Source organism: Marmota monax, unplaced genomic scaffold (genome assembly GCF_021218885.2).
Source record: "Marmota monax isolate L192 unplaced genomic scaffold, Marmota_monax_Labrador192_F-V1.1 WCK01_AAM20220418_F8-fsc00472, whole genome shotgun sequence".
Lineage (NCBI taxonomy): Eukaryota > Metazoa > Chordata > Mammalia > Rodentia > Sciuridae > Marmota > Marmota monax.
The window spans coordinates 401,317-415,702 of record NW_026692767.1 but is presented as its reverse complement, the minus strand read 5'-3'; the positions used below and the strand labels follow the sequence as shown (position 1 = coordinate 415,702).

Below are 14,386 nucleotides of genomic sequence, written 5' to 3'. Positions count from 1 at the left end.
TGAAATTTCTTTTTTTTTTTGGTACTGGGCATTGAACCCAGGGGTGCTTAACCACTGAGCCACATCCCCTAAATAATAGGTATATTATTTAGAGACAGGGTTTTGCTAAGTAGTTTAGGGCCTTGCTAAGTTGCTGAACTTGTGATCCTCCTGCCACAGCCTCCTGAGCTGCTGGGATTATAGGTGTGCACCATCACTCCCGGCTGACATGAAGTTTTTTGACTCAGTCTTTGGCCCACATCACAACGGGTTTTGTGGATTCCCCCTATTGAAAGAGAACAAGAGAAAGAGGGAGATGGATTTTTTTAGCAACATCATAATAATGTATTTTTGGAGGTAGATTTAGGTATACTCCAACCAGAAGGCAGAAAAATAGAATAAATTAATTGTATATTGTTTGAGTAAATATTTATGTATAGATATAGATATGTGAGTATGGATTTGGTCAACTTGTTATTAAATTCAATTTATAGAACTTGTTATTAAATTCTTATAAGTAATAAAACTTATAGAATAAACCTTTCTAGTAAATTTATTTCTGTATGATCTCTTGAGTTTTTCCAATTATAAAAGTAAAAGCTCATAGAAAAATTACATACTGGAGAAAAATTGAAGAAAAGTAGAATCACCCTTACTCCTAACACCCAGAGATAACTATTATCAACATTTTTAAAATTCCACCTAATCTTTATTTCTGTGTCTATTTAGATCTATGGTGGGTATTTAATTATTTTTTTAATAAAATTAAGTTTATAAATTGTGAATGTTTTCCCATAATTAATATTCTTAAATGACCTCCTATTGTGTGCTAGAAGTAGTTTACATTTGGCTTTCAGTTTAGTAAACAGGTTAATCACTTCAAAGACACCTTGTAACTGAAGTTATCCCACAGAACAGCAGCATTTCAGGACTTGTGGTTTAGGTTAATCTATAATGTGTTTCTCGGAAATGTGAGTGAATTTCCTCTTAGGTTTTTTTGTTTTTTTTCTCTCTTTGTTTAACCCTTTTCTTTGTTAGTTCAAAGAATCTCAGTGTATTAAGGAAAAAATAGAACTCTCACAAGTCACCTTCTTTTTCCAGAGTTAGGAAGTAATATGGTAATACCACAGGCAAAAATGGCTTCAGTCCTGAACTCTCCTTTGTGGAAACCTGTCTTCAGGCATCAGATTTGTCCAGAGTTGGAATTAGAAGCAAGCTGGCCCACTCACCCACACCAGGATAGGAAGGAGGTATTTACTCTTCTGTCATCTTTACATCTGGGTGGAAACTGTTTACTAATGTCTTATCACCCCATTAAACTGTTAGTGCCTTGAGGCAGAAACTGTTCCTTGTTATTTGTTATCCCACTGTGTACCCCAGGGACCAGTCAGCAATGGGTGTTCAAAAATAAGGAATGACTCCAGTGAAATATAGTAGGTATTCAGTAAATCTTTCTTGATGGCATTATCAATCAAACAAGTGGAGTCTGTTTCTAGTGCCTACTGAGTCACACTTAAGAGTAAATGGTTTTTGCTATTCCTTTTGTTCTCCATACAGCTGTAGCACTTTATTTAACTGTTCATAATATTTTAAAAACTAAAAAATTTGCCCTCTGTTTCTACTTTCCATCTCTCCTTCCCTTTTTCTATTATTTCTCCTTCCTTCCTTCTTTCCCTCCCTTTCTTTCCCCTGCAAGTTATTCCATGGTCAATTGCCAAAGTCAGTAGCTCTTTCTCCATTTCTACTCTCCTTTATCTCCCTGTTAAATCAAACTCCTTCAGACCCTCTCTTTTTTTGATTCCATGATAGTCCACTGTCTTCTCTACATCCAACTCTCTGTGTGCCTCCTCCGTTGGCCTTTCTCATTCCTTCTTCTCTATAAGGTAGGCTATATTCAGGCTTCCTCCCCTTTTCTACCATCCACCAAAACTTTATTCTCTCTTTTCTCTTTAACTGTCCCATCTGTGGGAATAATTCCTTAATATCAGTTTCCAGCCCTCTTTTTTCTCCCAGACTCCAGTATCTTCTCCATATCTTCATCTTCCTGTTAGGCGTTTTCATTTTAATGTCCTGACTCCCATTAACTCTGAAGTAAAAAAACAGAATGTCTCCTTTACTAACTGCTCACTTCTGTTGTAGTCATTGTTTGCCCAGGCCCAGAGCCACTGCTCCCTCACATCCCCTTCATCCCTGCCCTGCTCTTGCCTTTCCTATCAGTCAGTTGCAAGCCCTGTAGATTCTTCCTTATGGTGTTCATCTCTGTCCTTTCCTCTGTCTCCATTTTTATCCAGGCCCTCATCACACCTGCATTATTACATTGGTACCTGCCAAGTTTTTTTTTTTTTTTTTTTTTTTTTTTAAATCACTGCATTATCTTGTCATTCCACTGCCAAGCACCATTAATGGCTCCCCGTTGCCCACAGGGTGAAGTCTAAACTCCTCAGTGTGACAGTCAAGGCTCTCTACAGTCTCCTTTCACCTTAACTATCTGACTCTAGTTCCCACCACTCCCCAGCTGAGACTTCAGGCCAGGTCAGTCTCCCCACTGACTCTTAACCTCTGCTAGTGGTTATATCCCTCAAGGCCAAGCCTTCCCATCCTTCAGGGTTCAGCCCTAATCCCAAGTCCTTCAGAGGCTTTCTTAATTACTTTAACCTGCCAGGAACTCCTTCCTTTGAGTTCTCAGCACTGGGTGTCCCCTTTAGGCATTTGGCACTGGATAATCTTTTGCTTTATGGTAGTGTTAGTTTTAATGCATTTAAGTTTTATTTTTATTTGCCTTTATTAACCCATATACATCTGTCTGGTCTCCCTAAAATAGATTTAAACTTCCTGAGAGTATGCACCATTTGTTTATACTTCTGCTTTATCTTAGTAGGTGCTCAGTAAATTTTACTTTTTGATGAATATTTCAAATGTGATTTTTTTTTTCTTGTTCCTAGGTTAAGAGCATTCCTGATGATCCCTGCCGCCATTTTCTCCTTGATTTTGCCCAGTCAGAGCCTGCTCAGAACTTCTGTGGGCCATATTCAGAACTTTTCAAAGGATTCATACAGGCATGTAGAAAACAGGCCCCAAAGACAGATATAGTTGCTGGTTCCACTATTGATCAAGCTGTGAACGCCACCTTTGCTGCTCTGGTGTATCGCACTCCAGACTTATATGAGAAGCTGCAAAAATATGGTAACTTATATTACAGGGAATATGTTTGATCTGAAGGCTAATTGCTAAGTTATAAGAAGCCTATCTTAAGGGAAAATTTAGAAATTCTAAAATGTTAACACATATCTACAACTGTAAACTTCATCTTGTTCTACTTTGTCAATCAAAAGATTCATGGCCAATTTATAGTTAGCAGATAGTTATGTTTGGCAAGTAGCCTTGAGTTTCTGAATTAGCAGATACTTTGTCTTTTTCCAGAATTCTCATGGAAAACTTCCAAGAAATTTAATAGAAAGAAACCTTAATGGTGTCGGTTCTGAAACTCAGAAGCTGCACTGCTCAGGTTAATTAGACAACCTTCCTGCACCTCTGTTTCCTCATCTGTAAAATTGGTTTAGAATTCCTTAGCTCCAACATTCTAGAAATTCCAATTAAAGCCACAGGTATTTAAGTTATTGACTGTGCTAATAACATGCTTGTAGAAGGAGGCAAATGAAGGTACTAACTCTTTCTCTAGACTTGCAGCTTCTCTGTGGCATGATCCCACCAGGCTGCCTCTGGTGGGATCTCTGTGGACAGCCTTCCCTTCACCATTTCTCTTCCTCACTTCCCTCAGGGCACCATCTCTGTGTGTTGTTCATATGTGCAGCTTACATCCTAACAGGATCCACACAGAAGATCTCTACTCTCTCTACATTCACACTTTTTCAGGGAAAAGCATTGCAAATCCTATGTAAAGATAAGGCTTACGGCTGGGGTTGTGGCTCAGCGGTAGAGCACTTGCCTAGCATGTGCAATGCCCTGGGTTTGATCCCCAGCACCACATAGAAATAAATAAATAAATAAAAGGTATTGTGTCCAACTACAACTAAAAATTAAATATTAAAAAAAAAAAAAAGATAAGGCTTAGGCTTTTCCAAGGTGCTTGGCAAGGTATGTGTTCTTTCTAATGCAGATGAAATAAGTGAGAATAGATGCTTCCTTCCTTTAGAGTAGGTGATTGATTATTGCTCATGTTACTATAATTGATATTATCCCTGCAACATGTATTGCTTAGTTCTTTAGCTCTCACATTGCACTTTATTCCTGATTGAGAAACTATCTCAATTACTTCTCAAATCTTAACATCTCCTTTAAAAAAGCCCACCACCTAAATAAAACTACATTGAAATGTGAGTAATGTATGGAAACAAATATCATATGGGAGAGTGTATCTTCACTAAGGAATGGGGAGAGGGACAAGGGAACCTGCATGGTTTTGAAGGAAAAAAGAAAACAATATATATTTTTGTGATCAAATGACAGTAAGAAAGCTGGACACTCCTTGTTACTTGAGGGACTTTTCAATAAATGTATAAAGGCCTGTGGGTTAAAAGCTGAGAAACAGAATGTTTCCTACTAGGGGGAAGTCAAACCATGTTCCATTCCACATATGTGTTTGTAGGAGAGAAACACACAATCAAATGTGGGAACTAGAAATAGCTGGCTGTATGTGGCTTGTTTCTAATCTGTCCTTGTTGAATGTGGCCCATTCAGTTCTTTGTGCATCTGCCTTTATGCTATAGATATCATAATAAAGACTATTCGTGAGTTCTTTAAAACTGAGCTACATTGAGAATGCTTTTTGTCTAAAAATTGGGTTAGAAATGTAAGAGAGGAGTTTTTCAACTTGAACATACACTGCATGAGGTCAGTGACCATGTCTTTTTCTCAGCATTGTATTCACAGTGCCTAATGTAGAACCCAGCACATGCTAGGGCTTCATAAAATGTTTATTGTATTGAACATGAATGCAACAGAAAGCTTCATACTGTTTTATTGTATTGTATTTTGCTTTATGAGAGGGACAGGCCTCTTAGGTCTTGAAAAAATTTTTTTTTTCAAATTATAAAAAAAATACTCATGTAGAGACTGAAAAAGTCTAGAAACGTTTAAAATAATTATGAACTTGTTGTACACAGTGCCACACACCTGTAATCCTAGTGACTTAGGAGGGTACGGCAAAAGGATCGCAAATTCAAAGCCAGCTTCAGCAACTTAGTGAGACTCGATCTGAAAATAAACCATAAGAGGACTAGGGATGAATCTCCTTGTTAGAGTACCCCTGGGTTCAATCTCCAGGTTCAATTTCTACTTCTGAAAAAAAAAAAAAAAATTATGAACTACAATCTCACTATTTAGAAAACACCTCTATTAACTTTTTTCTATATATTAAACTGAAACTGACCTTTTATCTAGGTGTTTTATGTTTGTATATGTCCATCCATGTTATTGATTGATTGATATCTCAATAATAATTTTAAAAATTAAATTATTTTATTATTATTATTATTATTATTATTATTTTTAGTTGTAGATGGATACAATACCTTTATATATTTACTCACTTATTTTTATGTGGTGATCAGGAGCAAACCCAGTGCCTCACACATGCTAGGCAAGTGTTCTATCACTGAACCACAACCCCAGCCCAGTAATTATTTTTTTACTCAGTTTTTGTTTTGTTTTTATTTTTGAGACAGTGTCTCACTGTTGCCTGGCCTAGTTTGGAACTCACTGGCTCAAGTGATCTTCCTCATGAATAGCTGGGACTACAGGTTTACACTATTATGACTGGCTTTCCTCAGTTTTAATTTTTAATGTTTTAGGATTGAACCCAGTACTTTTTTTTTTTTTTTTTTTAGTTCTGCCATATTTTATTTTTTTTTAATTTTTTTTTTAAATTTTTTATTGTTGGTTGTTCAAAACATTACAAATTTCTTGACATATCATATTCCACACTTTGATTCAAGTGGGTTATGAACTCCCACCTTCACCCCATACACTGATTGCAGAATCACATCAGTTACACATCCATTGATTTACATATTGCCATACTAGTGTCTGTTGTGCTCCGCTGCCTTTCCCATCCTCCACCATCCCCCCTCCCCACCTCTCCCCTCCCCTCCCCTCCTCTCTCTCTACCCCCTCCACTGTATAACCCTGAGGGTCTCCTTCCATGTCCATGCAATTTCCCTTCTCTCTCCCTTTCCCTCCCACCTCTCATCCCTGTTAAATGTTAATCTTCTTCTCCTGCTCTTCATCCCTACTCTGATCTTAGTTACTCTCCTTATATCAAAGAAGACATTTGGCATTTGTTTTTTAGGGATTGGCTAGCTTCACTTAGCATAATCTGCTCTAATGCCATCCATTTCCCTGCAAATTCTATGATTTTGTCATTTTTTAATGCAGAGTAATACTCCATTGTGTATAAATGCCACATTTTTTTTATCCATTCGTCTATTGAAGGGCATCTAGGTTGGTTCCACAGTCTTGCTATTGTGAATTGTGCTGCTATGAACATCGATGTAGCAGTGTCCCTGTAGCATGCTCTTTTTAGGTCTTTAGGGAATAGACCAAGAAGGGGAATAGCTGGGTCAAATGGTGGCTCCATTCCCAGCTTTCCAAGAAATCTCCATACTGCTTTCCAAATTGGCTGCACCAATCTGCAGTCCCACCAGCAATGTACAAGTGTACCCTTTTCCCCACATCCTCGCCAGCACTTGTTGTTGTTTGACTTCATAATGGCTGCCAATCTTACTGGAGTGAGATTGAACCCAGTACTTTGCACATGATAAGCAAGCATTCCACCACCGAGTTACTCCCCTGACCTGATATTTTAAAGATTTTACTTTAGGTATTTTTTTATATTTTATTCACTTTGAGTAGTATTTCTATTTCAAAAATTATTAGTTTGTACAAAGTTAGTTTGAAATAACACAGAGAACCCATCCAAGTATTTGTGGCTTAATCGATGATTTTTCCCCTCAAGTCTCTCTTACCACCCCTAATGCATGAGTGTCAGGAGGATTTCTTCTGTATTTTAAAAGGTTCAGAAAATATTTTGTGTTTAAAGCTACAGTAGTGAATTGAGTAAACTGAATGTAATCACTTTGTCTCTCTTCCTTCCCTAGTAAACAGCCAGGGCAAGGTAGCCCTGAGTGAAGAGTTTGCACAGGTGTATTCTTTGGCGGATGGGATTCGAATATGGATGGTAAGATTTTCCTTCCCATGAGATTTTGATATATTTTAGGTTTTCCTACCATGATATCATGGCAATAAGTAAGTAGGCCTTTTCTCAAGAATATAATTTGAGGAATATTTTTAAACTAAAGTTCGGCTATATGAATATAAATAAAATAATTTAGAACCCTTGAAATCATAATATATGGGGCAGGATATTGGCCAAATTATATTGTTATATTGTATACATATGCCAATATTTAACAACAAATCCCACCACTACGTACAACAATAATGCACCAATAAAAAATGTGGAGGAAAAAAAAGAAATCGTAATTTGGTGATTGTTGAAAATATTGAGTAAATGGGGTTTAGTTGAGCCCTCTTTACATCTTTTAGTAACCCTAGAGGCTACTCCATAGATCTTAGACCAGAAGGAAAAGGATTGCTTTATATACTCAGCATCCATTGACAGTTTTAGGCAGGGGAGAGGCCTCGGGTCTGCATCTTAGAAAAATGGTTCTGTAGCATTGTGTAACAGCAGTAACATGGAAGAACCAGCTGTCCATCAGTAGGAAAAAGTGACAAGATATACTGAATATTATATTATTACAAAATACTACATTATAATAATATATAATGATGTAATATTATATTACAATGAAAGTGAATGAAAAGAGCCACATGTATCACCATGGATAACTCTCACAGACTTGATGAACAAAAAAGCAAATTGCAAAAGGATGCAGAAGTGTGGAAATCCTTGTAAGATCCTAATTCAAACCAAATCTGTGTGTTACACCTATAAGTATGTAGTTAAAACTTTTTATAAATTCATAAAAAAGATAAACACTAAATTGTTTTTATTTCTTAGGCATGGAGATGAGTACCTATATATTAGTGTTATTATTCCTTACATATTTGCATGCATCTTAAATATTATGTTGTAATTGAGAAAAAAAAATCTTTGAGTAGAGGATAGATAATGAAATTGAAAGCAGAAGACTTAATTGCAGTAATTAGATGAGGATGGCTTTTGCAACTGAGGAGATAAAATCCACAGGGCTTTGTGATTGATGTGAGTGGTGAACAGGAAGAAGGAATTTAGAGTAGTCCCAGGTTTCTGGTGGTGATTTGGTGGATGATAGAAGTGTTGACCAAGCATTAGTCTTAGATCTGAGAGTGAGGAGGTAAGTTCAGTTTAGAACCTGTTGAGTGTAAAAACATCTAGGTTATCTAAGACATCTACCTGGAGAGTTCATTAAAGAACCTAAATGGATGATGCTTCACAGAAATGTCAAGGCAGAGATAAAGAAAACTTTAAATAATTTGTAATAAGTTCTTTATTTTGTTTTGTTTTTAAATATGAATTTATCTAGGAACAGACAGCCTTGGACAGAATACACAGTGACTAGAACATTGGTTAGTGCCCAATATATCCTGAATAGATAGAAACCAAAGTGAACAGAATCTGACATAAGAAACTAAAAGGCATTGTTTTCAGAATGGTGGGAAGAGATTCAGAAGAGTATGCTGACAGAGAAACCAAGGCAATATAGTAAAGTTTAAAGAAAGAAGTATTTAGGAAAGTCAGACACCATGGACAATTTATGTAAAAAGGATTTGGCAATTGACAAGGCACATTGTAGGTTATGCTCCTGGGTTAGCCTAGAACAGACTGTCCATAGTTGAACAACATATCAACCTTCTCTTTGGTACCTTGACACCTCATACATCACACATGGCCTTCTACCTTAGCTTTCAGCATTGTGGCTCATGGTGTGACCATTGCCTGGACTATAACTAAAATCACCATTCTCTACCTAGAAGTCTCAGCAGCACTTAGGGGTTTCTTCTCATTCAAGATAGAATGGATCAAATTTTGTCTAAGTCAGATGTGGTGGCATACACTTGTAATCCCAGCTACTCAGGAGGCTGGGGCAGGAGGATCAGTTGAGTCCAAGGATTTGAGGTTAGCCTGGGCAATATAGTGAGAGCCCATCTCAAAAATGAAATTTTTTTGGTCCAAGCTTGACCCTTAATTTCTCTAGACCTCAGCTTCTTTGTACTAGTAAGCTTTAACTATAGGCATCTCCTATACTAATGTTTTAGATTTTTTTAACTAATAAAGTCATGTATATAAAATCCTCCTAAATAACACGTACTTGAAAAGAAGGTAGTTTTGCAGATATACCTTTAGACAATTTCAAAGCCTGGAAGACTTTCAGAACATACAAAAACAGCTCAGCCCTGTGTCCTCAGCAGCTGAATAACAGCTGTAAAGTCCTCTGTGCTCTTCAATGCTGTGTGCCTTTGAAGTACTTCAGTGTAACTGCCCTTGACACCCTATCTGGACAGCTTAATTTTGTGGCTCAAATCCTCTCCCCAGTTAGAGATGAAACAGAAGTCCCTGATGAGCCTGGGGAGCGAGGCAGAAGAAAAACACAGTTTGGAAGCGACTGAGGCAAATCCAGAGAGCCTGGGTGAGTGTGCCACTGCCAGCTGTGGTCATCCGACCTTCAGTTTTCTTTTCAGAACTTTGAGAACCAGCACCCTACCTTCGGGTTACGCTAGTTGAGGCCACGTAGACCAAAAGTAATAAAGTTACTAAATGTTGTTTCCTAATACTTGTCACTAATGGAGAAAATGCCAGAGAGGAATAAGTATTTATTGACATGCTCTAAAGTGGAACATGTTTCTGATTACTTGCCTTGTCAGCCTCAGCAACTTTGTGAGACCCTGTATGAAAATGAAACATTGCCTAGCATGCAGGGCCCTGAGTTCCACCCCTAGTACTGTATATGCACAAAACAAATATGCTGAAGTTTTTACAGGTGAAAAAGTCTGATCCCTAGGATGTACATGGAAATAATTCAGGGAATGGGAGCCAGTGGGGGTGGGGGAAACAAGATTGGCTATGAGTTAATAATTACTAAAGCTGGATAATAGATATATTGAGAGGTTCTTACACTGTTCTCTATATGTTTGAAATGTTCACCATGAAACTATTCCAATATAGTCCTGGAAAGATCTTGGTTTTATATAAGGAGATAAAATTTGTTTCTATTCCATCAGTACATGTGTATATCACAGTATTAACGAAGGTATTTCTTGCCCTACATCAGAAAGTTTAAATAGATTATTTTCTCTCTGAAAGTAGGCAATATATTTAATTTTAATTTTTTGTTCATTACCATTCTTGTTTTATTTGTTTCATTTAGCAAAAGAGTGTATTCAGAAAAGTCTTCTATTACTAAAATTTTTGCCCATGGCTAAAAGTTCAAAAGAAAGCAGTGACAAGGTGGTGACTGCTGATGAAACTGATCATCTCCAGCCACTTGACAGGCGCCAGAGGACAAGCTCTGTGGTCGAAGAGCATTTCCAAGCCTCAGCGTCACCCACTGAAACAGCAGCCCCAACTGTAGGAGACAAGAGTCCTGGCTTGGAGATCCCACCAAAGTTGCCACCCAGCAGTGGCCCTCCCACTGCAGAACCTTCTACAGCTGAAGAGCCCTCATCACCTTCCACACCTACCCGGCGGCCCCCCTTCACTCGAGGGCGACTCCGGCTGCTCTCCTTCAGATCCATGGAGGAGGCCAGACCAGTGCCCACAGTGAAAGAGAAATACCCAGTTTTAAAGGATGTCATGGACTTCATTAAAGATCAGTCAATCTCTCATGAGAGGTGAGCCAATCATTCCTTCCTAGTATTCTGTCTTTTCAAGACACAGGTACCCAGTATAGTCAAAGGCTTAAAGTTCATGTTAAAAAGAACAGATAATATTTAGGATAAACCAAGTCTTATTTTGAATATTCAAGAAAAATTTTTAATTTTTTTCTTTATGAGTATTTTTTTTTTCACTTAAAACTTGGACATTATACTATTTGTAAAATGTAGCCCAGCAATGTATCATTAGGATTTAAAAAAAAAAAAAAGACGAAGCATTTCTTTTGGTAGCTGCCACTTAAAATTTTGTCTTATTTTAACCCTGGGGGAAATTTAGAATTTAATGTTTTCTGACAAAATTACTTGCCATAGACCTACCTCTTTGAAAGTATGATGGGTTTGAAGTTACTGAGGAATTTCTTATGCTAAGAATGAAAGCTTTGTCTCTTCAGGGAAGTAAAGACGTTAGAGTTCCTTTTGAATTATTTAATTTTAAAAGTAAGTTGTTGGGCTGAGCATGGTGGCGCTCACCTGTAATTCCAGCTATTCGGAAGGCTGAGGCAGGAGGATCACAAGTTCAAAAGCCAGCCTCAGCAGTGGTGACACTCTAAGCAACTCAATGAGACCCTGTCTCTAAATAAAGTACAAAATAGGGCTGGAGATATGACTCAGTGGTTGAGTGCCCCGGAATTTAATCCTTGGTACTAAAAAAATAGAGTTGTTGGGTTTCTGCAGTTAATGTGTACTAATTTGTAATGCTGAGTGATGACCTAACATAGCAAACAGATATTGATACTGTTCATGCATGTTATTTCTAATCCTCACAATAGTCTCTCCTTTTCATTCAAATGGCTTCAGAACTTGGGTGGGGGATACATTTTCTTTCCACCCCAGTTCAGGAGTTTTCTGGGCATTCCTGACTTGAATTCTTTCTCTAGTGTTGTAAAGGTTCTTTCCTTGAGGAAAGCCCAAGCCCAGAGCATCCTGGAAGTCCTGAGGATAATTCAGTACTGTACAGAGTCTCTTGGGCAGCCTCACTGCTTCCATCCACCATATATACTTTTCCTGTTGGAACTCCTGACCTGTCAGAAAGATTTTACCAAGTAAGTACAAATGCTGAATCTGCAAGGAGACCAAGCAGCGGTCATTGTAAAGAAGTCCTAATTGTCTTCTCTAATGAATAACTGTCATTTCTATTTGGGAGTCTTAAGTTATATTTTTGCTGAATTTATTTTCTCATTCTAAGGAAAAATGGGTTATATCATTTTAGAAAGTACCAGGAACATGTTCAATCTTCCTGATGACTTACCACCTTTATTTTATTAGAGTCAGAATTGTATTCCTTGTGTATCCATACTGTCATTCAGCCCCTGGCAGCTTTGAGCTAAATGTAATGCTCATTTACAGTAATGATATTAACCTATCTCTCAAGGTGGTTCTAGCCTTTGCTTGATAAATAATTTTTTGAGTGTCTACCCCTCTAAGCATTGTATATAATAATGGGCAAGGCAGACAAGGTTCTAATGGAGCTTATTCTCTACTAAAGAGCAAGAGAGAGCATTTTAAAATAAATACATAAATAAATATCATGCCAGGGGCGCTGGGGTTGTGGTTCAGCAATAGAGTGCTCACCTAGCATGTGCAAGGCACTGGGTTCAATCCTTAGCACCACATAAAAACAATAAATAAAATTAAGGTATTGTTTCCAATTATAACCAAATATATATGTATATATATAAATGCCAGGTACAGTGGCACTCACCTGTAATCCCAGCTACTCAAGAGTCTGATGCAGAAGGATTATAAGTTTGATGCCAGCTTGAGCAACTTCACAAGAGTCTCTTTCTCAAAATAAAATAAAAGAGCCAGGTGCAGTGGCGCACGCCTGTAATCCCAGCAGTATGGGAGGCTGAGGCAGCAAGTTCTAGCCAGCCTAAGCAACTTAGCGAGGCCCTAAGCAATTCAATAAAACTCTGTTTCTAAATAAAATATAAAAAAAGAGGACTGGGGTTGTGGCTCAGCGGTAGAATGCTCACCTAGCATGTGCGAGGCCCTGGATTCAATCCTCAGCACCACATAAAAATAAATAAATAAAATAAAGGTATTGTGTTCAACTACAACTAAAAAATAAATATTAAAATTTTTTTTAAAAAAAAGGGGGCTGGGATTGTGGCTCAGCGGTAGAGGGCTCAGCCGCCTAGCGCATGCAAGGTGCTGGGTTCAATCCTCAGCACCACATAAAAATAAATAAAGATATTGTGTCCATATTTAAAAAATCTTTAAAAACTTTTTTTAAAAAATATATTAAAAAAAGGCTGGAGGTGTAGCTCAATGGTTAAGCACCCCTGGGTTCAATCCCTGGTACCAAAATAATACTAATAATAATAATAGAATGATCTGGGAATATAGTTCAGTGGTGGAGCATTTGCTTAGCATGTGTGAGGCCCTGAGTTCAATCCCCAGGACCAGGAGGATTGAAAAAAAAAATAAAGAATCAGATAGTGATATTGCTATGTGGTGATTTAATACAGAGTTACGCACTTTGGGTAGTCAGGTTAAAGCAGACTGAGGAGACGACATGTAAACCAAAAGATGATTCACCAGCTGAGGTCAGGAGAAAGATGTAGAAGGAACAGTACAAAGGTTCTAGGAATTAATTCACATAACAGCATGGCTGAGTGAAAGGGGAAATGGCGTAAGGCAAGGTCAGAAAGTTAGGCAGGACTCTGATCACACCAAGATGTGTGAATTTTATACTGAGTTATAGATGGAAAAAACCATTGAAGATTTTGAAGCCCAGGAGAAGCACACTTTGATTTATAAAAGATACCTCTAGCCACTGTGTGAAAAGAGTGGAAATAAGAAAAGCAGTTAGGATAATAGTAGTTATTATAGGACACTATTGTGTCCTAAGCAGACAAGGAATGGTGATGGTTTGAACTGTGGAGTGCTGCTAGAAATAGAGAAAAAGGACGACCTTCAGGATAGATTTTGGAGGTGGAATTGTCAGACTTATCTGTAGGTTAGACAGAAAGGGTGAATGAAAGGTAGGAATCACGGGAAAAGAAACTCTTAGGATTTCTCCCGGAGCAACCAGGTGCATGGTGATGTATTTTACAGAGGAAGAGAATATGAAAGAAATGGATAGGGCAAGAATAAAAAGTTTTGTTTTGACCATGTTGTTTGAACCACTTCTTTGATATCCAGATGATATCGGGAAGACCGGGATTAGAGTTAGAAGTCCTGGAAAAAAGTCAGGATGAGGGATAGAATTCAATTGTCATCCGCTATAGATGGTTTTTAAAACCAAGAGACCAGATGAGACCTAGAAAGAGGGCAGAGAAAGACAATAAGGAGCCCAGGATTGAGCCTTTATATAGGAATCTTTATTTAGAAATCAAACAGAGGAAGAGGAGGCAGCTAATGTTATCAAAAGGGCCCTTGAGATATATTAGAAACTTAGGGATGGTGGTGCCATAGATGCCAAGAGAAGAATGTTTCTCCAAAGACAAGAATGGTCAACTGTAGGGCTGGGGTTGTAGCTTAGTGGTAGAGCTCTTGCCTAGCATGTGTTGAG

The 14,386-nt window shown here is 37.9% G+C and overlaps 1 protein-coding gene across 2 annotated transcripts in view; it reads left to right on the top strand.

The window, feature by feature from the left end:
• Nucleotides 1-1,080: 1,080 nt before the first annotated feature.
• Zzef1 (zinc finger ZZ-type and EF-hand domain containing 1) overlaps nt 1,081-14,386 on the top strand; it is a gene marked incomplete at its 5' end in the record, with an annotated part of 59,007 nt that continues 45,701 nt past the window's right edge. For both annotated transcript variants that reach the window (XM_046447064.1, XM_046447063.1), the window contains 6 exon segments: nt 1,081-1,229; nt 2,922-3,162; nt 7,095-7,174; nt 9,533-9,626; nt 10,365-10,827; nt 11,748-11,912. In XM_046447064.1, the coding sequence (XP_046303020.1) occupies nt 1,081-1,229; nt 2,922-3,162; nt 7,095-7,174; nt 9,533-9,626; nt 10,365-10,827; nt 11,748-11,912 (1,192 nt within the window).